Below are 27,317 nucleotides of genomic sequence, written 5' to 3' on the forward strand. Positions count from 1 at the left end.
CCCCCTTTCACGCTTGACAATAGTAGTAAACAGGGGAGCAAAAGAAGGCTCTCCCGGAACTCTGCAGCAGCCGCATCGGCTCTGACAATTTCAACATTTGGGGTTCGGTCCAACATGGCGGCGCACGGATGGAAATACTGATGACAGTCCGAAAGATCGCCTCGATTTGTACGATGGTGAGACTCCCGAGTATTCGCCTCCATCTTTGCTAATTCTGTGCTTCTGGTCGCTCGTGAGCTAACACGATTTGGCTAGCTTGCTGTGTTAGCTTGCTTTGCTAACCACACAAGTAAATGGTAATAATAATAACACACAGTGGAATGTTCTAGAAAGTTGTATACTTTCATCAAGGTTGGTACATTGTACTATGTAACGCCAGGTGGGGTCGTTTACCCATGTGCACTTTGTTTGACACTTCATTACTTGTATACTGTTAGTTTGTTGATGCTAGAGCGTCAGTTAGCTACAGTAGCTGACTACTATGTTTTGGGTTAAAGTTCTTCGATCAGGAATGTTCTTGGCTTTACTGGTAATTAAATTGTTTATCAGTGGACTCGTTAGTACTTCTGTTATGGGAGTTTTTTTCCTGATGGAAGCTAGCTAGTGTTTACATGTGTCGGCTGTGATTGAGCAGTTGATTCCGTCGTAAAGTGATCTCTGTCTGCTTTGGTGAGTAAACAACGTGTATTTTTTATGGAGAGGTCAAGGTTCAAAAGTGTCTAATGCTCCCTCAAGTCTTACTTGAGCATTTTAGAAACGTAGTAGTTTATATTCGCAACACATACACATAACAATTCACACTAATATCCACACCTATGGACAAAAACATGCGTGTTTTTTTGGGGATGCACGTGACAGGGCAGTGGCGGGGACAGACATTTTATCATTGGGGTTGCCATGGTGACATCATTAGTCATAATAATGAGTAATTGCATAGTAATGGTGGTGAATACCACTAGATGGAGGCCGCAAATCAGTTTGAGAAGAAGTGGACGAGTGTGGAGTTCCAAGATGCAATAATGAGGTAAAGTGATGGTTGGACATCGGGTGTCACGTTGACCACATGCTGGTGACATGACGGTGTCACGAGGAAGAGAAACAATCCATCCAAATGTAGGCCCGCCCAGGGATCACACATAATTGTGGGTCCAGCCAAAATGCCTTCTTATTGGAGGGCAGCGGGGACTGCTGGGGTGCTGGGCACTCGGTGGGTGCACACAGGAGCTAGGGGGGGTCGGGGCCAGGTCGGTTGACTGGCGGGGTTGGTGGTGTCCTGGGGGTTTTGCTGGGGTGTCCGATGTTCCCACTTTTCTTTTGTTGTTTTGTCTTATGTAAGATTCTGTTATTATATGTGTGGAGAAAAAAAAATCACAAATTGAATTGGTAACGGTGGCACGGCGGTCTAGTGGTTAGCGCGCAGACCTCACAGCTAGGAGACCAGGGTTCAATTCCACCCTCGGCCATCTCTGTGTGGAGTTTGCATGTTCTCCCCGTGCATGCGTGGGTTTTCTCCGGGTAGTCCGGTTTCCTCCCACATTCCAAAAACATGCTAGGTTAATTGGCGACTCCAAATTGTCCATAGGTACGAATGTGAGTGTGAATGGTTGTTTGTCTATATGTGTCTATACGTCCGAAGACAGCTGGGATAGGCTCCAGCACCCCCGCGACCCTGGTGAGGAAAAAGCGGTAGAAAATGAATGAATGAATGAATTGGTAACTGCTATGGCGTGGAGAAGGGGTAGGATTTAATAAGCTTTGCTTCTTCCTGCTCCTTTTCAGACATGTGTAGTAATGAGGTGTTGTGTGTGTGCATGTATGTGTATATGTATATATATATACATATATGTATAAATAGATATTGTAAGTGTATTGTTATGTAAGTGTATATGTGACAAAGAATAATGTAACATAGTATGCATGTCTGAAATAAATTAAGAAAAAGAAAAAAAAGAAAGATGTTTAAAGACCACACAGGACGGCATTGAGCAGCTGATTGAAAAACCGGGCTAAATGTTAGCTTGGCACTTTTGTTTGCCATCTGCTGTTCAGAATGACGTTATTTAATGATGTACAAATGTAAGCATGGCAGGGCTATGACTTGTTAACAACCGTTGACTTCACTCCACTGTAATAGTCGTTTATTATGAGCGTTGGAATGCCTCTGAAGAAATTTTACATGTTTCTTCTTCCCCCCCTCAGGGCGCCAATGCCTCTGCCTTGGAAAAGGAGATTGGACCAGAACAGTTTCCCGTTAACGAACACTACTTTGGATTAGTCAACGTTAGTATCAGTGTTATATTGTTGTTGTGTTCCAAGCATCATTACTTGACTTCTTTCTCTGCATGTTTTGCAGTTTGGCAACACTTGCTACTGTAATTCGGTTCTACAGGCGCTCTACTTCTGTCGGCCGTTCAGGGAGAAGGTGTTGGCCTACAAGGTAAGGGAAGAAAGTGGTGCACCGCAAGGCTCACTTCTTTGACTCCTGCTACGTCCGCCACAGGTGCAGCCCCGCCGCAAGGAGTCGCTCCTCACTTGTCTGGCCGACTTGTTCAACAGCATCGCTACGCAGAAGAAGAAAGTCGGAGTCATTCCTCCTAAGAAATTCATCTCACGATTGAGGAAAGAAAATGGTAGGCGCCGTGCAGACTTCAGATTTGCTTACGTTGGTGATGGGTGTCCTTTAACGTTTCTCACCTTCTCCATGCAGAGCTGTTTGACAACTACATGCAGCAGGACGCCCACGAGTTCCTCAACTACCTCCTCAACACCATTGCCGACTTGCTCCAGGAGGAGAAGAGCCAGGAGCGACAGCAGAATGGAAAGCTGGTGCAGAACGGTGGAGGAGGCGGAGGTGGAAGCACGGGAGGGAGTGAGGTAGGAGGTGGAGGAGGAGGAGGAGAAGGCGAAGGCGGGAAGGAGACGCAGCAGACGTGGGTCCACGAGATCTTCCAGGGAACGCTGACCAATGAGACGCGGTGCCTAAACTGCGAAGCTGTGAGTTACCAAATAACTGATTTGTACATATTTTGGCACCCCGACTCTGTTAGGTTACCTAAAGGGGCGGGGCTAGACATAGATTGGTGGAAAGAGAATGGTATCTTCCAACATTGGCCACTCTTACAATAAAATAACTGATTTGTACATGTTTTGGCACCCTGACTCTGTTAGGTTACCTAAAGGGGCGGAGCTAGACATACATTGGTGGAAAGACAATGGTATCTTCCAACATTGGCCACTCTTACAATTAAATAATAACTGATTTGTACATATTTTGGCACCCCGACTCTGTTAGGTTACCTAAAGGGGCGGAGCTAGACATAGATTGGTGGAAAGACAATGGTATCTTCCAACATTGGCCACTCTTACAATTAAATAATAACTGATTTGTACATGTTTTGGCACCCTGACTCTGTTAGGTTACATAAAGGGGCGGAGCTAGACATAGATTGGTGGAAAGAGAATGGTATCTTCCAACATTGGCCACTCTTAGAATTAAATAGATTAGAGTTGCGTGGGTATACTGGAGCCAAAGTAAAAAAAATAAATACATGGATGCTTCACTCTGTACACACTTCTGTACATAACCTTCAATATGTGTACTATGTATACTATGTATACTTGCGTACTCAGTTCCTGAGTGTGCAAGGTTTGATAAGTTAGTGCTGTCTCATTTCTGTGGTGCCACACTTACCTCAGTTTTCTTCTAGTTTAGTTCTAAATATGAATTGCAACCTCTTGATTTAGTCCCTTCCCTCTTGCTACATAGTCAAGAAGGCGATGATCGAGTGCGGTCAGACTCCATTGCTACACACTCGCCATTTTCATGTCGGGTGCAACACCCGAGTATTGACCGCGCACTCAATTTTGCCCTACTCAAAACGTGAAGTGGAAATGTGCAAATTGAAGCACAGGCTGTGTTCCAAATTACACACTTCACCAGTATACTATGTATTTTGACCGTGTACTGCCGTCCCAAATCCATTACTCTAAAATGATGATTAAAATGTTTATCTGCTTGCTAGTCTTCTTCTAAATTGGGAAATGGTAATAATAAAGCCACATTGACACTTGTGCAAAGTTTGCCTCTGCATTCTCCCCCAATTTGCTGTGGCAATGCATGTCATTTAGATTGTACGCCTGAAAGCACCACTTATTTAAGTTGAGTAGCAAATTCTGTGTCTGTTTCCAGCTGGGCTCTCCTTCTGGTTATCTTCTTGGGACAGTACTATTCGCTGATGACTCAGGAAATAGGCGCACCTCTATGCACGGCCAAGTGTGTAAAATCTATACCTATACGGTAGCAAAGTACACCTAGAAGCGAGTGCTGTCTAGTGTTTTGGCTGCATTATCTGCCATTTGACTGACAAGCACACATTGAGCCCTGGAAAACCCACCATACTCAAGTCAAGTGTTTGTTTTACAAATACCACACAGGTTGGCAGACATGTTTGTTTTGGTTTTGGCACAAAGGAAAGTGGGCGGAGGACACTTCCCAAGACACTAGTCAGGGTAAGGCGCTACACTAACAAGCAGAGATTGCTACAGGCCTTGAAGTGCCATTAGCGACATATGTCACATATGTCACACATTTTTCACGGAACTGGGCCAATTGATAGGAACATCCCTTGAATTTACTTTTTGGCAAGCAAAATTGCACACCACTGTGGGGACAAAATTTGTTCAAGTACCAAGGTAGCTTCAGTCCCTCCTCTGCTTTTTAGCAAAGATGGCGATGACGGAGGATGTTTAGCCTCTCATTGTGAACACAACTATGCGCTCAAGTGTGTGACGCCAATGGATGCGGTTTTGCAGGTGAGCAGCAAGGACGAGGACTTTCTAGACTTGTCAGTGGATGTGGAGCAGAACACCTCCATCACACACTGCCTCAGGTACGGTCCGAGTGACAACAACGTTATATGCCATCAAACCATCAAATCTTGTAACATTCTCTCTTTGATTCCGCAGGGGCTTCAGTAACACGGAGACGCTGTGTAGCGAGTACAAGTACTACTGCGAGCAGTGCCGCAGTAAGCAGGAAGCCCAGAAAAGGTGGGAGACATCTTTGTTTTGTTTTTTTTTGACATCATTTGTTTTTAAATGTTATCATTGGGGCGGCACGGTGGGGTAGTGGTTAGCGCTCAGACCTCACAGCTAGGAGACCAGGGTTCAATTCCACCTGAACACATCTCTGTGTGGAGTTTGCATGTTCTCCCCATGCATGCGTGGGTTTTCTCCGGGTACTCCGGTTTCCTCCCATATTCCAAAAACATGCTAGGTTAATTGACGACTCCAAATGTGAGTGTGAATGGTTGTTTGTCTATATGTGCCCTGTGATTGGCTGGCGACCCTCATGAGGAAAAAGTGGTAGAAAATGAATGAATGTTATCATTGACCAGGATGAGGGTGAAGAAGCTGCCCATGATCCTGGCACTCCACCTCAAGCGCTTCAAGTACATGGACCAGCTACACCGCTACACCAAACTATCCTACCGTGTGGTCTTCCCCCTGGAACTCCGCCTCTTCAACACGTCGGGCGACGCCACCAACCCAGACCGCATGTACGACCTGGTGGCTGTCGTTGTGCACTGCGGCAGGTGAGGTCTACCGCCATAAACCATCATTAATAGCATTTCCTCGTGACTCATGTTGTGGTGCGTTCCTGCAGCGGACCCAACCGAGGGCACTACATCACCATTGTCAAGAGCCACGGCTTCTGGCTGCTGTTTGATGACGATATTGTGGAGGTACGTTGACAGCGATGCTGCTGTGAGGCAGACGCCACCAGTCCATGTTGAGGAAGATTCTGCTGAACTTGCAGAGAGGGAACAAATTAATCAGAACCTCATCTGACGGTTCCAGCCTTGTGTTCACGTACAAGTCATCTGTCTTTCAATGCTGCTCCAGAATACTTTATTTCCATTCCAGCAGCAAATTAGAAGCAGTTGTCAGGGTAGAAGGTCCAAATACGTCATGGCCTCTTTGGTGGTCTGAGACTTAGAGCTCAGCATGGCCCGTGTTGATAAAACTAGTTGAGAACACATCGTCCTGCTTTTCAATGTTGGAAGTTTTAAGTGGCTTGTTTGTCTTCCTTGCAGAAAATCGACGCACAGGCCATTGAAGAGTTCTATGGTCTCACGTCAGACATTTCCAAGAACTCCGAGTCAGGATACATTCTCTTTTACCAGTCCAGAGACTGAAGTGGCCCCCGGTGTCGGTTCCCAGACCGGGGTCCCCCGGACAGAAAGGTCGGGGCCAGCATCCCAGCCTTTGTTTTCTGTTGGCGGAGCTTTGCACTGGATCTCAACCCAATTGTCAATGCAGCCTCGGGGAAGACCAGCTCACACCAATCTTGTGCGGTCGACCTAAGCCACGTCCGCCGCAGTGCGCCTATGAGGCGGACCGAACAACTAATGGGACTCATTTTTTGTGTGCTTATATGAAAGCGTTTTGACATTAGCTTCCAGGGTTCCATTTAGCATCATGCTAAACAAGTTAGCGGTCCAAAGTGTGTTCCATGTCGTTGCCTTAGTTCACAGGTTTATTTCAATTGTTCATCTGAACGCCACATGCAGTCCCTCTGAATGTTTCTTTGCTCAACTTTATATTTCTCTCAACAACACATCCAAGTGGGAAGCAGCTGCAGACGACTATCGGCTTCCGCCTCCCGCTCCAGTCGTTCTTCTGCCTCCGGTTGCTTTCTTTGTACCAAATTCTGTTTACATGTCAAGCTAAGTATTCAAACTGAACAAAAAAAAAGCAAGCACACTCTCGCATCTTTTGAACACGCACATTCAATCAAGTTGCATTCATCGGTTGTAATTAGTGTTTTTTTTTTTAAATATATATATTTAAATATTGATATTGTTATGAATGTTTCACTCCTTTTTACTTAGACGTCACACTTGTTTTGGACATTTTACTAATGCTACGACTTACAGTATGTCTACCATTGTTGTGTAGGCACTTTGGAAATGTGTGAGACTTTTACATTTTTGCTTTAATTTGAAGGGAGCGTGCGATGGGAGATGTTCATGTGTACATAAATACAGATATTATTGGAATATAAAATAAACGCTTGCTTGAAATAATCCACAAGATAGGATTATTGAGGGGGCTAATTCATATTTATCTAAATTATAGCGCCCACCGGTATAAGTGGTACATTCCCCCCCTTGTGGTTAAAATAGCGTACATCAGAATCCAGTTAATAGAACTTAAAAGTGTCAAAGGTGGTACATGCTGCCCCCTGGTGGTAAAAGTAGCATACAACGCCATCAGTGGTTGGGGCTCCATTTTGACTTGCGACACAAACTGATGGCTGTTTTAACTTGCTTACAACGGACACTTTATTACATATATTTCGCACAAAAATAAAGCAAAAATAGGGTTGTAAGAGGATGCTACAATTAATTGTGTAGCTCTATAATGTGTAAAAATACATTATGTACACATGAGGCCGCATACATGGCTACTGCATTTTTAAATGTCAAACTCAAAAGTACATTTTGAGCATAACTTTTTAACTTCTGACCCTCCATCCACCCATCATACCACGGTCTCGGAGCTCGACCCTTTCCCCGTGAAGAAGTCCCAGAAGCTGGCTGAGGGTGAGGCCTTACCCTCTGCGGTAGGCGTCTGCCTCACCCAAATGCTGCTCTCGGTAGAGCCGCCGCTGCCCTCGCCACTCAACATGAACCCCCCGCGCTCGACCCCTGCGTCTGGATCATGCAGATTGGAGGTGGAGGCGGCAGAGCAGAAGGAGGGATGCTGGGCCAGGCTCAGCAGGTTATGGTGGGAATGGAATTGACGCATGAGGCTGATGGATTTACCGGGCCGGATATCACCTGGACAGGTGAGGAGGGGGGACGGGATTTGGATCAGATTGGGACAGAACTCTATTACTTTGTTCTTTTTAAAAACAATACAATTTTCAGCATCATTAGTGAACCAACCACATTGGCAGGTTGCCTACAGCCATGCGCCATTTGCTATTGGAAACTTGGATTAATTTGGAGCCTGGTATCATACCATCGGTATGGTACGGTATGTATCATTATATGAGATGTATGCAGGCCAAGTTAAATCACAAATAATTTACACCTAAACCAGATGTAAATATATATATTTGTTTTGTTCATATAGGAAATTGTTTATATGATATAATATTTTAAAAAGTAAATAGAGGTGAAAGGTGAAATTACCGTATCTGGAGTCATGGCGTTTCCTACTGTGATTCAGTTTAAGCACGTTCAGGAACACCTCGCTGGTTAGGCTACCCTCGCAGCCGTTCCCGTCGGGCGGGAAGAGAGGTGAGGGGGGCTCTAGCGGTGACAGACTCCCGCTGGAGGCGCCCACCGAGTCAAGAGAGGCCCCAGTGTCTCGGCGGCCCCCCGACTCGCCGCTGGTCTCTGCTGTCATGTGGCTGCCACTTGGGACAAAGGAGTGGTGTTAGGGGGTGCGTTTATAACACTGATCAAGTTGAGAAAAAAATGGTTCGTGGGACACCTGAGTTTACGGCGGAGAAGATAGTCGATGATATCTGGATCGGTCTGGATAAGACTCATCAAGACTTCCTGTTGCAACTCGGCTGATACCTATACAATACAGAAATCGGAAGCCAGCGGCTCTTATTTTGAAAAGCAGTGGAGCTGAACATTATTGAAGCATGAGGCGCACCATGAAGAGCCTCCTGTAGTTCTGGATGAGCACCAGCGTGACGTTAATGATGGCCGTGCTGTCTTCGATGCCCATGGCGTGAAGGCTCACGTCTCCCCCTCTTTCCTTCTGGAGCAAGTTAGGCCCAAAGATGACGGCTAGGTTGGCGGCGGTCATCTTGTTTCCAGGGATCTGGATGGTTTAGCAATAGTTAGCGTGAGGTCAAGGGACTGATCTAAATTGGGGGGGGCCGTACCTCCTCGTCGTTGGTGCCGACACTGTCCTGTGCGAAGCTTTGCACCGTGTGCAGCAAGGTGAGGAGCCGCAGCAGCGTGTCGCAGTTGCAGGGAGGCAGAAGGTAGAGGAGGTGCTGCAGGTACTGGAGCTGCTCTGCTCCTCGGAGAACTGAACCAAGACCAGCATCATTAAGCCATACACGACTCCCCATGGAATGTCAACTCAGCGAAATGGATGCTTAAGAATGTATTCATGCACATGGACTTGGTTTAATATTAAAAAAACATTACATTTCGGACTCAAAATTGGTAAAATGAGCTAAATATTAAAAATATATAACTAAAAAAATGTGACTGAATTCTAAATCGGGCACCCTATTAAAAATACTCCAATATGGGACCTTTATAACAGCCAACAAGGTAGTTAACGACGTGTGTGCATACGGTTAGCGTGCAGAAAAGCGGGGTACAGCTCCCTGCTGAGCAGCGGGTCCGGCATATCCCTCAAGAACTCCTTCAGTAAGGCTGCCACATCATGCACGCTTTGCTCCTCGTCCAGCTGCACATCCACGCCCATGTCAAAGTCCTCTCTCAGCTGCAAAATCCCACCCCCCCACAACACAACAGGATCTCATCAGCGACGGAAACACTCACAGGAAGCCGCTGCATTCATAATTGCCGGCTCACCTGCCGCACCCTCTTCTTGGAGCTGCCCACTCGGAAGATGCCCACCGTCTGGAGACCTGAGTGAACGTGTGGAATGTGAGTCAAGTGTGTTCAGAGACACTTAGTGCGCACTCACTCCCCTCCCTCTCCTCGCCTCGCCACCCTCTGCTCACATTTCTTCACTCGCTAAATGTACTGCAAAAAAGGTCAGTAAGGATAATTCATAATGCCGCCTACAGAAAACATACTAACTTATTTCTAAAATCACAAATACTTAAACTTGCTGATATAGTTCATCTTCAAACAGCTAAAATAATACATAAAGGCTAAAAAAAAAAAACAATTACCTAAAAATGTCATCCAATACTTCTCTACAAGAGAGGAGAAATATGATCTCAGGGAAGAACTACATTTGAAACACTTATATGCTAGGACTACGTTAAAAAGCCATAGCATTTCAGCTATGGAATAGACTGAGTAAGGAACTCAATTCAAGAAACAATACAAGCAGTTGATGTTTGCTAAATACAAGGATGAAGAGTCTTGAACCAGTCATGATGTGCTATACATATCACTATATTGACACTTACTAAGGTACACATTATGTCATTGGATGGTTATATCACCTCCTGATGTACATTATAAAAAAAACACAAAAAACCCTTAAACTGTATTATAGAAAGCAGGAAGTGAACAAATGTAACAGTTACTGATTGTAAAAGTACCAGATGGAGGGGTAGGATTTAATAAGCTTTGCTTCTTCCTACTCCTTTTGGTCATGTGGAACTGTGAACTGATTATGTGATGCATTCAATTGTAATCTGATGCATGTTCAAATGAAATAAAACCATTACCATTACAATGAATGGCCTGGATCTTCCTTTCTATACTGTTGTACTGCTGCTATTTCACTGACTTATTTAGTCTTTCTTATAGCCTCATAAGAGGCAAATATGGCCTCACCGTGAGTTTCGATGTGGCGACAACAGCGCTCCAGAACCCGCGGAACCTGCCGGTAGATGGGGTTGAGGCTCAGCTTGCTTTGGCTCCTCCCCTCATGAGAGCTGCCGCTCTTCTTCAGCTCCAGCTCAGCTGGATGGGAGAGCTGCAGTGCCTCCAGCAGGCGAGACTGACTGTCCACCAGGTCGGAGATGGAGTCCACAGACAGGCCGCCCTGCGTGGGGTCAAAGGGGGACATATTGTATAGTGTTGTATTCTGGGATGCCTCTCATCACAGGTTTTACCCGTCTCTGTCCACGCCCGTAATTGTCCAAAAGCAGCTTGTTCTGCACCTCAGACGGCGGCGCCGGGGCCACAGAGTTGGCCGGTGGCGAGGCAAGACCACCCGAAAGAGAGGAGGAGCCCACCAGTGGATTGTTGCCGTTAAAAAACTGCCTCTTCTCTGACCTGAAACGCAAGACGCTGGCCTCCAGCTCCAAGCAGTCCCGCCTGCTCTCCTTCAGGGCGTCCTGACGCCGCTTGAAGGCACGGTCGTTGGCTATGACCTGTGAGAGCGGGATGCCAAACGCCTTGGGGGCCGACTCTACTGGAAAAGAAGCCAAAAAAAAAAAAGATTATTGTGAGTAGACAGCGGCCAAGAGAGGGTTAATCCTGTTTTAGCCACCTGGTTTTAAAGCAGACTGCCACCAGCTTAATTTAGCCTGCAAGTGAATGCAACACAATTGCCACAACAGTTGATTCCGGCCACTCAAATGCCATAAAAAGCCTTAAATTATCTAATTTTTCATATTCAAAACCCTATTAAACACATTTTAAATGTAGTTGTACATGTGTAGAAACAAGTATAGAAATACAATACACAGTAATGTACTAACAAAACATGCATCAAGTCTTGTCAAAGCATCTTCCTGCTGGAAAATGTTGAGTGAATCAACTTGTGGGACAGCACCTTCTACTTATATTTAAATTACCATTAAATTATTACTCATAATTTGAATCAGAGAAAAAAAATCTACAGGTGGAGAATGCCGAATCGCCAACAGACAAGGATCGACTTTATTATTTGGTAAACAATCTGGCGCTAAAAGCCACCAGAGGGTGATGACAGGCTTTGTTGGCGTGCCACGTGTGGGGGTGGGGGATGGCAAGCTAATTAATGTGTCTTCCACCCACTAACAGACGCACTTGGCAGCCTTGTTTAACCACTAAGCTCCTCGCTGACGCTGACGCACGCTCCCTGACTTTTGGCCACGTATGCTGGCATCCGACGACAGGCGCTTTAGCATTTTAGCGGCTCACGTTTGCCGTGATCTGCTTGTTTAGACAAACAGTTTAGCCTTGAAATAACACAGAATGGATAATATAACGTGGAGGAAAACACTTATTTTCCTATTATTATTAAAAAGGTGGGCGGCACGGCGGTCTAGTGGTTAGCGCGCACACCTCACAGCTAGGAGACCAGGGTTCAATTCCATCTTCGGCCATCTCTGTATGGAGTTTGCATGTTCTCCCCGTGCATGCGTGGGTTTTCTCCGGGTACTCCGGTTTCCTCCCACATTCCAAAAACATGCTAGGTTAATTGGTGACTCCAAATTGTCCATAGGTATGAATGTGAGTGTGAATGGTTGTTTGTCTATATGTGCTCTGTGATTGGCTGGCGACCGGTCCAGGGTGTACCCCGCCTCTCGCCCAAAGACAGCTGGGATAGGCTCCAGCACCCCCCGCGACCCTCGTGAGGAAAAGCGGTAGAAAATGAATGAATGAATGAACATCCATTCCCATGCCAGTCGAAAGACATAGTCTTCCCCGAGGTCTCCTACCGGTCGGCTGTGCCCTGAACACCTCCACAGAGGTGTCTGGGAGGCATCCAGACCAGATGCCTGAGCCGCCTCATCTGACTCCTTTCAATGCGGAGGAGCTACTCCCAGCTTCTCCCCGATGACAGTGCTTCTCACCTTATCTCTAGGGGAGAGCCCGGCCTACAGAAAAAACGAATTTTCTGTATTTTCTCGACACTAGAGACACCGATCTGTGGTGTATTACACTTGATTGGACATCCTGAGGCCCTCGGACAACAAAAGCAGGAAGACAGCGGGGCGTTTTCTTATTGCGAGACTGGTAAATTTAGATTACCAGCAGCCTCACAATCATGGTGGGCACCCATCAAAATGAGACATTTTCCATTTTTTATATTTGTCATGACCTCCACCATCGCTGCTCGTTAGATACCAGGTTAATTCTGAGGCTGTTATGGCGTCCGCAGGTGGCCAACGGGAGCCAGCAGGAGTGCAGCCAGTTCCCAATGTCCTGTGTTATTGATAAGTCTTCTGCTAAATCTGCATGGCCTGGATTTAAAGATCTGTACTGACACACTGCGCTAATCAGCTGAGCGTCTCTCAAACGTGGAGGGGGCGGGGCGTGAGTGTGTGTGAATAAAAGTAACAAAGTGGGGAACACATGCTGCTGTTGTGATTTTAGTATTTCAAAACAAAATTTTTGAAGAATTTTTAAAGAAAAATACGGCACATTTAGTGTAGAAGAACAAAGCGGGCAAATAGAACAACAACTAAAGACTGTGACACTCATGCTAACAAAACAAGGACTGTGTTCCAATTTGCACTCACTTCAATATGTGGACTCTGTACACTGCACACTTCGTTCCTGAGGGCCATTACTGTCATTGCACAAATGTAACACGTAACAAAAATACTGATTGCTTCTTCCTTTTTTTCTCCTTTAAAACAGTGAATTGTAACAACCACCAAGGCAATTATACAGGGTGGTAAGACTGCTTCTCATTGGAACGCACTTACACACTCAAAATGTGTAAGTATGAAAGTGCATAAACTGAGACAGCAATGGGGCTAAATAGTGCGGCCATAATAATAATAATAATAATAATAATAATAATAATAAGACACAGGTGGCTGCAGCAGGAAGGACGGGGTTAGCAAGGGCTGATGAGACACAGATGATGTCTGCAGCCTCACACACACACACACACACACACACATTCTGTGTGTATAAATACAAACAAAAATACAAATTGGATCGGATTCCCATATATGAGCTGCACTCAACATTTTTTCAATGTACACAAAAGACATGATAATATAATTCATCGATTTATATGCAGAAATTGCATGTCAATTATCCAATTCAGTCAAAATTTGTACTCTAATATTCATATATTTATTCTCAATGTTTTTTGATTTACTTGTTTTATTCAATGTCGTCCGTAAATTCTTAACAATTTATTACTACTTTATTACATTTTAATCTGTTGGTACGCCATGTCAACTCACCACGCTCCTTTTTTTCCTTGGAAAAAGAGTCAAATTTCCTGCGTAGGGATTTTCTCCGTTTGCGTACATCTGTGGTAAAAAAAAAGCAAGAAAACAAAACAAAGTACATGTTATTAAAGTCTGTAGTGGCCCAACTTTCTTTGACCTTCCATCGTCACCCACCTTGCAAGCATGTGTGTGTGTTTGTGTGTGTGTGTGTGTGTGTGTACACCTCCAGCTAAGGGAGACGCTGTTTGATTGCACATTCCAGAGAAGGTGCATATTTTAAATAAAAACAGACTGCAAGAAGCTTAAGAGTTTATGTTGCAATTACAGCATGGTTGTAATTTGTGGCGATTTGTTGTGCAATGTTTCCACAACCTCAAATGATACCAATTAGTCAGAATAGTGTGTGTGGAGTACATCGACCTAGTACGTTTTTTACTTTTATATTTTGAAGTATAGACTGTAATTATCATTTAAAAAAATATTTTCAATGTTTTCAATTCCCATTAATATTATATTGGAATTAACCTTTCTAAAATCTTCCATTTACTGACTCAAATTATTTTTAAAAATTATAATACAAATATGGAGCACTATGTTTTTTTTTGTTTTATGGTACTTAACTCACATAGGTCTGCATACAGAAAAATGGAAGAATGGTGGTCATGGGGCACACATTGTGCATTTAAGATGCTAGAACCCATCCAATGTACGGTAGGTCAGCATACTGCGTTAAATAAGCCAGTACTTCTGAACCGATGGGTCACGACCCCTAAGAGGGTGGGTGGCAGACAGCCAGTCAAACATGACATTAAAATATGTAATATACAGCTGATGTCTGACTTATTTTGAAGTAGATGTGAACAATATTTGATCATCTTCCCCTTTGGTACTGTGTCTGTTCAATGCATTTATAAGCAGGGTTGGGCGTTGTTTCAATTTGAATGATTCAGATTTTTTTTTTTCCCTATTTTCCTATTTTCCGATTCCTCTTTTCCATTCCGGCTCTTAACAATTCTCGATTCCGATGCCTTTTAGATGCACGGTCATAAAAGTTTGCATGGTTTAACCAGAGATCTTCTTGGATGAAAAGTCTGAACTTCTCAATTAATTAATATCAAATTATGATATGAACTCTAAAAGTAAAATAAAAGTGGGTCATGACATTATGACCATTGGAAACTGTGGGTCATTTGAGAAGCTGCGTCATAAGCTACATATGCTTTGTGTTCTAAATGACACAGCTTACTAGTGTCTTATCTAATAATATAATTGTCCATAGGTATGAATGTGAGGGTGTACCCCGCCTCTTGCCCAAAGTCAGCTGACATAGGTTCCAGCATACCCCGACCCTAGTGAGGATAAGTGGCATAGAAAACGGATAGATAGAATATGCCAATGGCAACGGTGGCCAATAAAAAAGCAACTGCGGGCTGAAAATGGCCTCAGGCCACACTTTTCACACACTCCAACTTAAATCAACGGAACAATTTAATAAAACAAACAAAAAAAATAGTTATAAGCAGTTCAGTTTATGAAGATGAATATTTGTAGTATTCATTCTTGATGTTTAAGGCTAAAGAGGTGAAATTATTCTCATCAAGCAGGATAAGGGCCCCCCCACCATGGGGAAAAGGAAAAATGGTCAAGACGGGAGCATGAGAACTCTAGCTAGCGAAGCAAATACGAGTAAAAATGTCCCCGGAGTGGTGTGACACATTTCACAAAGAATCCCAGGGATGCTCGCCAGTAGGACGTCCAAACAAGGTGGGCGTGCTCATAAAAGCGTCTGCACACACTCCACAGGGTTTATACACTAAAGACATATACAGTATACATTAAAAGAAACAAGTGCCAACCATATTTGGGAACTTGGTGGGAGTTCATCACCAAGTCAAACCATATGTGACTTTGTCCAGCCCATCAGCAACAGAAAAAAATATGAAAATCATGTATTAAAACTTGTATTATCTCATTATTGATGGTGTATATTGTATACGTTATTATGCTTTATCACTGTAGAAAAATAAAAAATTTAAAAAAGTGAGGCGATAATAACTATTATAATTTATTCATTATACGTAGTATATGATAGTCCCTATGCAAATAAAAAACCTCAAATCTGGAATAGTAAGAGGGGAAGACAAAAAATAGCAGTTTATGCTTGATCTGAGTCATCTAAATTAGGTTTTTAAACAAGTTGTGGGGAGTTGTAACATTTAAGACGACGACGCAAGACCAGGTCAAAGTTGAACTAGTCAAAGGTTAATTGTCCTGAGAAAACCAGCGAGGCCGAGAAAAGCAGCTTACATAGCCTCTGGTAGTCTCACAGGACGGATGGACGCACACGCGCGCACACACACACACACACACACACACACACACACACACACACACTGCATCACCAAAGGACTGTGTTAGTCTCTCCCTTAACATTCTGAGACAACACTGAGAACGTGAGCGTAGGTGAGCAATCAAGGATTTCCTCTCTACTTCCTCAGCCCCATCCCCAAGGGTGTTGTTCTAAAGCAGGGGTCCCCAACTACCGGTCCATGGGTGGGGCCGAACTGGATTTCGTAAAACTTTCAGCAACATTGATATAAAAGAGACAAGCTAAAAAAAACAACAGAGGGACTCTTACTGTATTCGAAAAATGTTTGAAATTTATGTTTACATTGTTTTGTTTCATTGGTTTTCTCCCAGCATTTATTCCAACTTTATTTGGTGTCCTTGAACGCACCATTGTTGTGCGCTCTGAGTGAATGTTCCCTATATCTTTCTCCAATGCTGCCACAAAATTAATTTGCCTTATGATTACAGTCACGGTTAACTGGTTCAAGACCAGACCCGATTAATGAATTTCCACAAAATAGGATTTATTATTAATAAATGGAAAATTTTGGTACTTTGGTAGAATAGAAAACCTGTTCAATACCGTTTAAAGACATATTTATATTATTCTTTGTTTACAACACATTGCGCAGGTGACAGGACTACTGGAGTGACATAAAAGACAGTTGATGCTAGCATAACAAGTTACCGAGCTAACTAGTTAGCCTCTACAATTTACTCTGTTTACTTGTTTGCTTTGTTGCAAACGGAGTGGGGAAGAAGGACAAAGCAAAAACTTACCACTTCCACACAGAATAGGAGGATAACTTGTTTTTGTTTTCACTCTATCATGTCGGACATGCCATGGCTGACTCCTTACAGTAATCTAAGGTAATGTTTCATGAATGTAATATTACCGACATTTAGTGACTAAAATACTACATATGACTTGTCTTTCAAATTTTTTTGACTTATAATAGTCCATAGAAACCGCAGTCATTAATTAATTGTTGAAAAAAACACTAAATAGCGTGAGGGCGCGATGGTACCGGTGCTTGGGTGGGGCTGAACCTGGCTGTAGAAAACTTTTAATCGATTAAAAAAATAAAATAACTTTAAAAAAAAAATGTATGCATATGTACATGTGCATTTTGGAAGTAAAGGCAATTTCACAGACATTAATTTTCATATCGGGGTGAAAGTGGCATCCTCATATCTTCCATGCTAATAATGCACCAAACCATCTGTGTTTGTTGTGTGCAGGGAGAGGTTGGTTGTTTTGATTCTTCAAATTAAAATGAAGTCAAGTCCTGTAGCTCCCCACAATAGCATTAAAGATGTTTTCATTCCGTCGGATCCGGTAAAAACAAGCTGCGCCTGTCACCCCCACACACATTGTACCACATTAGTATTGTACCGATGGTGAGTCACTATTTCCCCATCCGTCAGGACTTTGAAGGAACATGAGCTGGTCTGTGCACTCAGAAAGGTTAGGGATGGCAGTGCCAGCTTGTATTCCACAGCTTTTGACCACAATCTCCAGGGGGCGGCACATATGTTTTGTGAAAACACCGGGACCACTCAAGTGGGTGGGCATTTGTATTTTGGCAGCAATTAAATCTTTATCTTCGTTCGGAGGCTTTGACCCTCTTGGGTTGAAACAACTTCCAGGCACCGAAATGAACCTGTGTCCCGTGGCTATGCAAACAAATCACATGACACCCCTTGACCTTCTCTGATTGTCTGTACATGTTGGGAATGTTTATGTTGGCTCTCCCATCTTCACGCGCAAGATCAGCTGGAATAATTCCTTCTCAGTGATCATCCTGTTATTCTTGATGCCCTCAAAAGTTAACTGTTCTCTCATCTATCAGTTTTACTCTCAAAGAAAGATCTCTTCTACCTCATTTCCCCCAGCCATGCTAGCACTCCTAATCACATGCACATTCTAGCCAAAAAACACAACCAAAGTAGTTCTCCACCACATGTAAACAATTCCCAAGCTCTTAGAACTCAGGATTCCAATGAGTCCTACCTCTGGGAATGCTGATCTTGAAGTCCAGGTCCCTCTGGTCAAGGTGACACAAGGCCACTTGCTGGAGTCTGGCTCGCTCCACTTCCGACAGGTTCTGGATGGCCACGGGCTGCAGACGCACGCTCTGACCCAACATGGTCGCCCACGTGAGGCCCCCCTGGTCACAGCAAAAAGCAAAAGGTCAGGCTTTTCCTTCTTGTTTTCCCCTCTACCTTAATTCAGGGTGTCCACAGTGTGGCCCGGGGGCCAACTGCAGCCTGCAGTGCATTGTTCAAATAAAATTAAACAAAAAAACAAGGAAAAATGAGAGCAAAAAGGAACAAATGTAAAACTAAAAAGCTGCTAACAACTGATAATAAATATAGCCTTTTTACACACAATAAGGCCACACAGCTCGAAGACCCCGGTTCAATTCCACGCTCGGGCATCTCTGTGTGGAGTTTGCATGTTCTCCCTGTGTGTCCGTGGGTTTTCTCCGTTTACTCCGGTTTCCTCCCACATTCCAAAAACATGCTAGGTATGAATGTGAGTGTGAATGGTTCTTTGTCTCTATGTGCCCTGTGATTGGCTGGCGACCAGTCCGGGGTGTACCCCGCCTCTCGCCCGAAGACAGCTGGGATAGGCTCCAGCCTGCCTGCGACTCTTGTGAGGATAAGTGGGCAAATGAATGAAGAAATGTATTTGAAAGTATCAAAGTAGACCTTTGTTTTTTTTGATTTTTCACGATGAGGCTCTTGGTGGAAGCACACCCCTGCCTTAAAGTACCATCATCTGGTAATACTTAAGAGAAAAAAGGAGGTATTTGGTGATCAACTGACCATCACGTTCTTTAGACTATTAATTTATGACATTTTCTTCAATTGCAACAAAGGATCAATGCTCAGCTGCAAAATATATATTTTTCGAAGCAGGTTTATCGCACCAGTTCATAGTCTAATGACATACAGACACTGTTTTGATGTACTAAAGAACATCAAAGTACAATTGATCGTTGTAGTATATCAAGGTTTCACAAGTTATTGTTCAAGTTAGAAGTTTCAAAAGGAATAGCACTGTTGGAATGTTTCAGAAAGATCATTACAAACAGGTTTTACAAAACTTACTTTCATTCATTATTTTCTCGGTATAAACACAACCAAGTGGACGTGTCACCAACTCCTTCAAAGATGAAGTTGAACATTATTTTTCATGCTTAAAGTACGGTGGCCAAAAGAGGCAAACATGCAAACAAAAAAAAAACATAAAAAAAATGGAAAATTCACCAAATGGAAAATGAATGCAGCAACATAAAAAAATAATGCACAAAAAAATGCTGCAAATGCAAAAAACACACAGATGGATGGATGGATGGATGGTGTTTAACATTCAGGTTTGGTGCACTAGGCTAACTTCCTGGTAGCCTGGCTAACTTCCGTGCAGTTTTTTGGGGACATGAGTGTGTTTTTTGCCATACCCAGCATATTTTTTGCATTAGTTTTTGATCTTGCAGCAACTACATGATTGCAGTATTTTCCTGTTGCATTTGTTTTATGGTGTTTATGTGTCTTTGGTTTTGACTAATTTCTGTTTTAATTTTTTTGGACATTGCTGTGCATTTTCCTCTTTCGGCCACCGTACTAAAAAAAAGAATAAAAAGACTTCAGACCAACACTTTGACTATCTCCACTTCTAGCTTCTCCTTACAAAAAACCCCCAGCAATAACAAAAATGTTTATAAATGAGCTTGTTGCAAATGAGAAGTAGCTGTATGCCAAGTGACATAATGCAGTAAAAATACATACTTGTGTTGTTATGCAACCCACAAAAGCCAACAATAAGAGCCAATTTAGGAGCAAAAGGAGGATGGGAGGAATTTCTTATTAAACTTGTTACTTGGATAAACATGAACTTGAGTCCACACTGCCCTGCAGGCTTTGCTGCGCCATTTGGGAAGCACAATGTGATCCAGTCTCGCTTCAAACACAAAATGGCACATCCATCAAGTGAGTCTAGTGTACATTCAGAGGCCGTGTCAGAGCATGAAGGAGACAAATTGACACTTCTTAATGCAGGGAACTAAAGTGGAAACAATGCAGAATCACATACTGAAAGGACGCTTCTCCAAAACTATTTGGGAGGAATTTCTTGCTTCCTAAGATTTTGAGCTTCACATTTTTACATCTCCCTTGCTTCCAATTGAATTGAAATAGGAATCTCTCATTAGGATGCGAGAAGGAACACACTCATTTGCTGTTTCACACACATGATTGATTAGGCTACTTGGTGGCACTATAGACAGAGTTCCCAATAGTGATGCACAATACCACTGATTTAGTTTCCAATCCGATACGGAGTAAAATTCAATCCAATATTGTTACTTTATGCAAATTCATCCATGTTTTAAAAAGCAGTCTATTTCATATAGTAGCATAAAGAATGCAAAACATTTGCTAACTAATCAATTTCATTAATTATTGCAACTTTTAACCAAGTAATAAAGCCATCAAAAATAAATTATTACTTTTTAAGAAAACTTTATCCTTTATTCACAATTCAGACATGGCTATGTTTTCCAACAAAGATTGCCTCAAAGTATTGATATTTTCAAATCAATTTCAGCATAAAGAGTTGGTCTGGGAAGTATTGATAATTGAGTATTAATCCGCACATCAATAGTCCCCATAGAGGCCCCATTGTTCACACCTGACACACACACACACACACACACACACACACACACACAGTCTAACAGAGTAAAAAGTAACTCATCAAAGCATTTTCCGGCCGGGAATGGCAAAGGTAGTGCCACACAATGATGGAAAAACGCACACACACACACACACACACCAACATGATCACAAAACAACAAACAAAAGGTGATTTGGATGAAAGCGTCATTGTCAATAATAGATAACAGTCACGCTGTGTTCAAGCGTCATTGCCCAAGTGTGGAGTTTGCAGTTTTTAAATTGCTTTCATCCATAAAAGCTTTTACACTAGTAAGGCATCATCGGTATTCGTCAGGAAGGGCATCCGGAATTTTGGTCTCAAGCCAAAAATCAGTATGCGGATCAAAAAGATCCGCTGTGGCGACTCCGTAAACAGGAAAAAAGCCAAAAGAAACAAAGATCAAGACCAGCGCTAAGATCTCATTATTATAGCACTGGTGTATTTAATTATTTTATGCTACTGAAGAAACTAATTTGTTTGAATTAAACCCCAAGTCTACATATGCAGACAATAAATATATATTTACAAGGTTTTCACTTCTTCAAATCCACATGTTGTCATCTGTCAGTTATTATTACTGTGATGGTTCCAAACTAGTCCAGTGGCTCTCACTCTAACTCTCTCACTCACTCACTCACTCACACACTCACTCACTCACTCACTCACAAATCATACCTGGGTTGGGATTTTTCTTCCTGGCAAAAATAATATCCCTCACCACAATACTATCCTGACCCCATTGAGTCGAATGAGAAGTTGGAGTGAGTGGAAGCATGCGGAATGAGAGAGACGGTGGAAAAGGAGGGAGGGAGGTGCTGAGAAAAGAGTTGGATTACAAGGAGGAGGAGTGCATGTTGTGACTTCCAGGAGCTGGAGAACATCAAGACGAGGAGGGAGGAGGGGAGGTTAGTAGTGGCAGACATGACGGAGCTAGGAAAGCATACACACTAAAATGTCATCTGAAAGGAAAAGGGAGCATATGAGGAGAAGAAAAAGGAGGTACCCAGAGAGAGACAAGAGAGGTAGGGAGGGTCAAAGATGAGATTCATCACCAGCATGTCTGACCCTTTTGCTGCAAAAATGCACGTACATGTGCATATGGGATCATGCATGGAATATTTCTCAGCACGGCCAAAATCAAACACAGCTCATGGTTGTGCTAGCACCTCTGACCCCACCCCCAAAATCGATACACCCACCACTTTATGTATAGTTCACCACTGTATAGTTCAGCCAACAGAGGTGTATGTTTGATCTGTCCCACACCTTAATGTTACATTGTTATCATGTGATACATGGCAATTATTATTATTACAAGTTATGTCATATAAAAAGTGGACACGCGTGAACAAACACACCTCTTTATCTTTAAAGCTACAGACACAAAAATACTACAATTGGGGACCTCTAAGCAAGAACCACACACAAGTCAACAAGTCTCCAGGACAACAATTCTAGTTAGCTTATATGCTAACAAACTGACAGAATGTGCTATTCCTATTATCTGGTAGAATGTTACTATATAAATCAAAGGAACAACCCATGTTGTTGCATAACATCCAAATGTGCTTATGACAGGAAAAATCTTGACCTTCTGACCTTGCAACTCCTCTTTTCCATTCCTCTCCCGGGACTTATGTGTGAATGTGTGTGTCATCCTCTTCCAGGTTTTTTTCCATGTCATCTTTGACCGCAGATCACCACCATACATTTCCGCGTCAAAAGGTGAAATGATTGCATATCTGTCTACCCGGTGTGTGTGCTGACTCGGCCTGTCTGTTTAAAAACAGGATGGATGGGGGCACACACACATTACACACGCACAACAGAAGATGTGTTGCAGGCGTGTAATTTCCGAGACAACACCGTCCCCTAGTGGCCTACGTAGTTACTGCCGCAGCCAAGAAATACATACATCGCTCCACATGGACTGTGTGAGAAGCAATTTGGTGAGCATTCTCATGCATGAAATATAAAGTTCCTGAGGCTTTTCCACTATCTGTCTCCAAGAAAAAAAACAAGGAATGCGTGACAATGTTTACATCAGCAAAGAGGCTGATGAGGCGTTAAGCAACATGGCAAGCACTTCCAAGCTAGTATATGTTCTGAGAAAGGACAATGTCATATGACTGCTGGTTGATGTTAAGTACCATTGATATACACACACATATACAGCATATATCCATACAACATATAGATTTATAAAGATACATAATTACAGTCTTCCTTTGTTTATCTCGGTTAATTCGTTCCAGACCTTACCGTGATAAGTGAATTAGGATTCTATATTGATAATTTGAATATTTTCATAGTTGGAGCATAGAAAACCTGTTTGTCTTTGTAAATATGGTTATTTTGACTTTTATTTGACTATTATTGGAGCCCAGTAGACATGAAATAAGCCCCCATAGCCATCTTTACACTCCTCTTATTCTTTGTTTACGCCACATCGCGCAGGCTACAGGGACATAAACTCATAGCATATAGCAGTGCGGTGCATCTCCATTATTTTCCGTCTTGCACCCCCTAAGGGACAGAAATCCCCCCCCCCAACCAACACTAGAGAAACTGCTATTTATTCATTTACCTGTACTGTACAGACTGAACATAAAAATTAAACCAGGAAAATGCAACAAAACGCAGAGCATGCAAACATATTCAAGTCACATTGCTACTATAAATTTGTACAAAGTTTCTGCCCCCCCCCCCCACTATTTGAGATGCACTGCCATGTAGCAAGCTACTGAGCTTAAGAATGTATTTCAAAAGGAGTGGGGTAGAAGAGCAAACTAAGATATAAAAAAAAATTACCACTTCCACACAGAATGAGAGGAGTACTTATTTTTCACACTATCACGTCAAACATGCCATGGCTGATTACATACAGCGTTAACGTACTGCAATGTAAAGTCATTAGTGATGTGCAGATCGATAGTGAAATATCAATATTTATTATACCGATAGGTATATAGGATAGGTATGAATGTGAGTGTGAATGGTTGTTTGTCTACATGTGCCCTGTGATTGGCTGGCGACCAGTCCAGGGTGTACCCCGCCTCTCGCCCGAAGACAGCTGGGATAGGCTCCAGCAGAAAATTAATGATTTATTCATTCATTCACTACCGCTTTTCCACACGAGGGTCGCGGGGGTGCTGGAGCCTATCCCAGTTGTCTTCCTTTTATTAATAAATTAATTAGCTGTGGTTCATTGTACAAAACATGAATGGTAACACAAGTGTTACCAGCTGTACACAGACTACTTTAAAGTCAGTCCAACTTTCCTTTCCATTGTATTGTCCCTTGACAAAATATACCGGAATCAATACTGAAATGTGAGGGGTGGACTCACTCATGGTCGGATGAATTAATGTTGCCGGCAGCACTCGTGCAGCCCCAGACCATGATGCAACCGCCACCATCCAGCCCCACGCTCGACTGGAGTCAGGACACAATCTTGTTCCTCACTTGTGTTTCCAGCTATTTAGACAATCTATCATCATCATCATCACCCTCCACATCATTGCATCGCTTCATTACTCTTCTGCGGAGCTCCTGGAGGACCCAGGGGGGCTGGGAGGGCAGGTTTGAAGAAGGAAATGCCAACACTGCAAATTAGATTCCACTGGGGATATTGCTAGTCTGTCTCTTGACTTCTCTAAACAGGACGTTTACACCCAAACTACCGTCTCCAGAATAACCAGCAGACCTTCATTTGTGTTGCTGCTTCTCAAACTGGAAATCAAAATCAACTAAAAGGCCCCATTTATTTCACAGGAAGGAATCCAAGCAGAGACAATATATATTTGGATCTACTTTGACACGCTCCTTCCCGGTGACTTTAACATGTGTCTCCAATGTAGACAGTATCTCTACAGCTGTACAGTATGTGCTGTGTTACATAATGGTTTTACTCATCACAGGATTGCTCCATCAATCAACTCATCAACATAACAACTGGTCTAGTACGTTCTACAGTATCTCCACATAAAATACCCAATGTATGGACACAACAATGTTAAAGGAAGTGTCATGGCCTATAGGTGCTCACCCAGCCAACCCCTGCCATCCTGGGATGAAAGCAGTGTTGGGATGCGGGCACCCCTTTTGGGGGCATGAGAGGAAGCGGAAAATGCCAGGAGATCGAGTCATCCGCATCCTCTGACATCTCAAACCATTAAAAGGGAGAACAACAGGTTTTCTGCTTGGACAAAATGACTGGATGGAGAACCCCTCGGTCCACCATTGGACAGGACACATCAGCATTGGGGCAGCCTTAATCCTCTTAGATGGTGTTCACTTGATCGGTAGTTATCACTGAGATGTCTCTGCAACCGTTACAACCTTGAGAGAGTCCTGCTCCTGTCCCAACGTAATTCCAAAAGCAATACTTTTTGTGAGAGTTTTGTGAGACACAACTCCCACCCACAAGAAAGAAGGGCCCACTCATCCCTCAGTCACCCAAAACAGCCAAGAATGGGAAACTAGGGACTGGGAAGACAGTCTTCAGTATCAATCATGGAATGGAGTTCCAGCATTCCAGACTTTAATCAATTGTAAGTGGTCCTATATGACGACGGGGACTGTTAGCATTTAGCTCAACGTGCCAAAGTATGTTTTTTTTCAAACTGAGCGTCTTACCTTCAGCCTTAATAAACAAATGAAAGCTTTGCCTTTTGGTGGTGTCGTCATTTCGACTCTCCGAGCACCTTCAGCTTTTCCACTTGGAACCTTGCGAAACATGATAGACGTAAGGCGACACCAAAGAAGAGGCCGCCACGGGACCCACACGCTATCGATTCTTCTGGACATGTTCCTCTCATGTTATCAGGTAATTCTTAGAACTAGTCAACAACACAATACGTAGCTCCATGCAAGTATGCCTCCTAGTGGCTGTGAGCACATAGCACAACTTGGTTGATTGCGCCGTAAGTGCTATCATCTTCCGGTAATGCCATGACATCATTGCTTTTCCTACTTTTGAGCTTTCTTGCAAAAAAAAACAACATATACGTATATATATATACAATTTTTAGAGCTGATAACAGTGAAAATGATGAACATTGTTTTTAAAACTCAGGCATTAAACATATGTGGCACCCAGCACTTCTATATAACCAGCATTCACACCACCATGGGTGCTTTTGTCCACTATAACAAGTTCTATGAAGACTTACCTGGAAATAATATGCTGTTGACATCATGTGTACATCCACAATGTGTGTCACCCACCTGATGGTAGAAGTGCATGTCTGGAGGCGAGGATAAGAGCGGTTTGGGTCCATCCGGTAGGAGCATGAGTCAGGAGCCTCATCTGGTGCGGGTCAGGAGGAGAGTGGAAGTTCTTCTCATCCTTCTCTGTGGTGGTGCTTTACTTCCCTCCCTCACATGACTTCGCCCCGCCCTCTTTTCCTCTTTCAGAGCTTTCATCAGCATTAACACTTCATCCGTGTTTCTTAGGTTTTCCTTCTTTGTATCTTATTTTCTGCAAGAAATATAGCAGCAGAATTGAGACAGCAGTCTACTTGGTTGATGGCTCTTCCTGTGTGTGTGTGTGTGTGTGTGTGTTGTAGATAACATGGCGTGCTCTCTCCTGTCAGAAACAGGAAGTTTGCTCATTTGGGGAGCCATCTCCTGTGTGTGTGCGTGCAAGGGACACACAAGACATAATTAACTCAGGCATTTTATCATGAGGCAGTAATGACACTGTCCAACACACACACACACTTTACATCATTATACACAGTGGTATGCAGCCAGAGCCAGCAGAGCCTTCTCTGCTGGCCTAACCACTACCAAAAGCACTGACCTAAATTTACAGCTTCAATTCTAATATTCGTTACATTAAATAAATATATTACTAAGTCTATTATCTTAATTTAAGAATAAATATATGCGGATCAACAAAGATCCGCTGTGGCGACTCCGTAATCAGGAATAAGCCGAAAGAAACAAACAAAAAAAAGTAGCGTATTCTTACCTGCACTGCTTCCGGTAATATATTTATATGTTAGGTGTCTTTGTCCAATCAGATTTCAGCTTCTACATTTTGCTATATCAGCATAATCTGTCACATACACAGTAGCAATGGGGCTGGTTTTTAGCCAGCCAGACTACTGATTTGACTCAAAACCAGTTTGCAGGCCCCCAGGTCTGGACGGTTGATCAGAAAAAAAAGAGTTCAACAAGATAAGGTATGCCCACAACCCAACAACTCCAACTTGCCCGTTGTGCAATGCAGGTCTGAAAGCGGTAAAAAATTAATAAAATCACTTTTTTTTTTAGATTATTGCATAATCTAAAGGAGCTGAGGTGAGCATGAACTTTGAACACTAAGAAGACTGTCAACATCGAGGGACATCCAAAGTATTTTGGAAAGTTTAAAGATGACACAAGCAACGGAAGGGCAACTTTTCTTATCAAAATTGGTTCGAGACC

General features: G+C 43.1%; 2 protein-coding genes across 6 annotated transcripts; one reads left to right on the forward strand and one right to left on the reverse strand.

The window, feature by feature from the left end:
• On the forward strand, nt 1–7,088 carry usp12b (ubiquitin specific peptidase 12b). The gene is made up of 10 exons (XM_058065918.2): nt 1–176; nt 2,200–2,280; nt 2,354–2,437; nt 2,501–2,630; nt 2,708–2,994; nt 4,813–4,889; nt 4,966–5,049; nt 5,397–5,594; nt 5,666–5,744; nt 6,096–7,088. Exons 1-10 carry the CDS (start codon nt 129–131, stop codon nt 6,195–6,197), a joined length of 1,170 nt encoding a protein of 389 aa, XP_057921901.2. The 5' UTR covers nt 1–128; the 3' UTR covers nt 6,198–7,088.
• arhgap36 (Rho GTPase activating protein 36) lies at nt 6,772–26,429 on the reverse strand. 5 transcript variants are annotated; one of them, XM_058065914.2, is made up of 12 exons: nt 26,112–26,429; nt 18,174–18,330; nt 13,823–13,891; nt 10,802–11,103; nt 10,521–10,731; nt 9,579–9,634; nt 9,336–9,486; nt 8,912–9,060; nt 8,677–8,847; nt 8,506–8,594; nt 8,202–8,428; nt 6,772–7,844 (listed from the first exon to the last, which is right to left on the reverse strand). In XM_058065914.2, the coding sequence occupies exons 1-12, from the start codon at nt 26,175–26,177 to the stop codon at nt 7,546–7,548; spliced, it is 1,947 nt and encodes a 648-aa protein (XP_057921897.2). In that variant the 5' UTR covers nt 26,178–26,429; the 3' UTR covers nt 6,772–7,545. The 5 variants fall into 5 exon arrangements, with proteins under 5 accessions (XP_057921897.2, XP_057921896.2, XP_057921895.2 ...); XM_058065913.2 differs by lacking the exon at nt 26,112–26,429 and adding an exon at nt 25,521–25,841 and having other exon boundaries at nt 10,802–11,100; XM_058065912.2 differs by lacking the exon at nt 26,112–26,429 and adding an exon at nt 25,521–25,840.
• Nucleotides 26,430–27,317: the final 888 nt, after the last annotated feature.

The sequence above is a fragment of the Doryrhamphus excisus genome, linkage group LG2 (genome assembly GCF_037039965.1).
Source record: "Doryrhamphus excisus strain RoL-2023G ecotype Guam linkage group LG2, RoL_Dexc_Guam_v1.1, whole genome shotgun sequence".
Lineage (NCBI taxonomy): Eukaryota > Metazoa > Chordata > Actinopteri > Syngnathiformes > Syngnathidae > Doryrhamphus > Doryrhamphus excisus.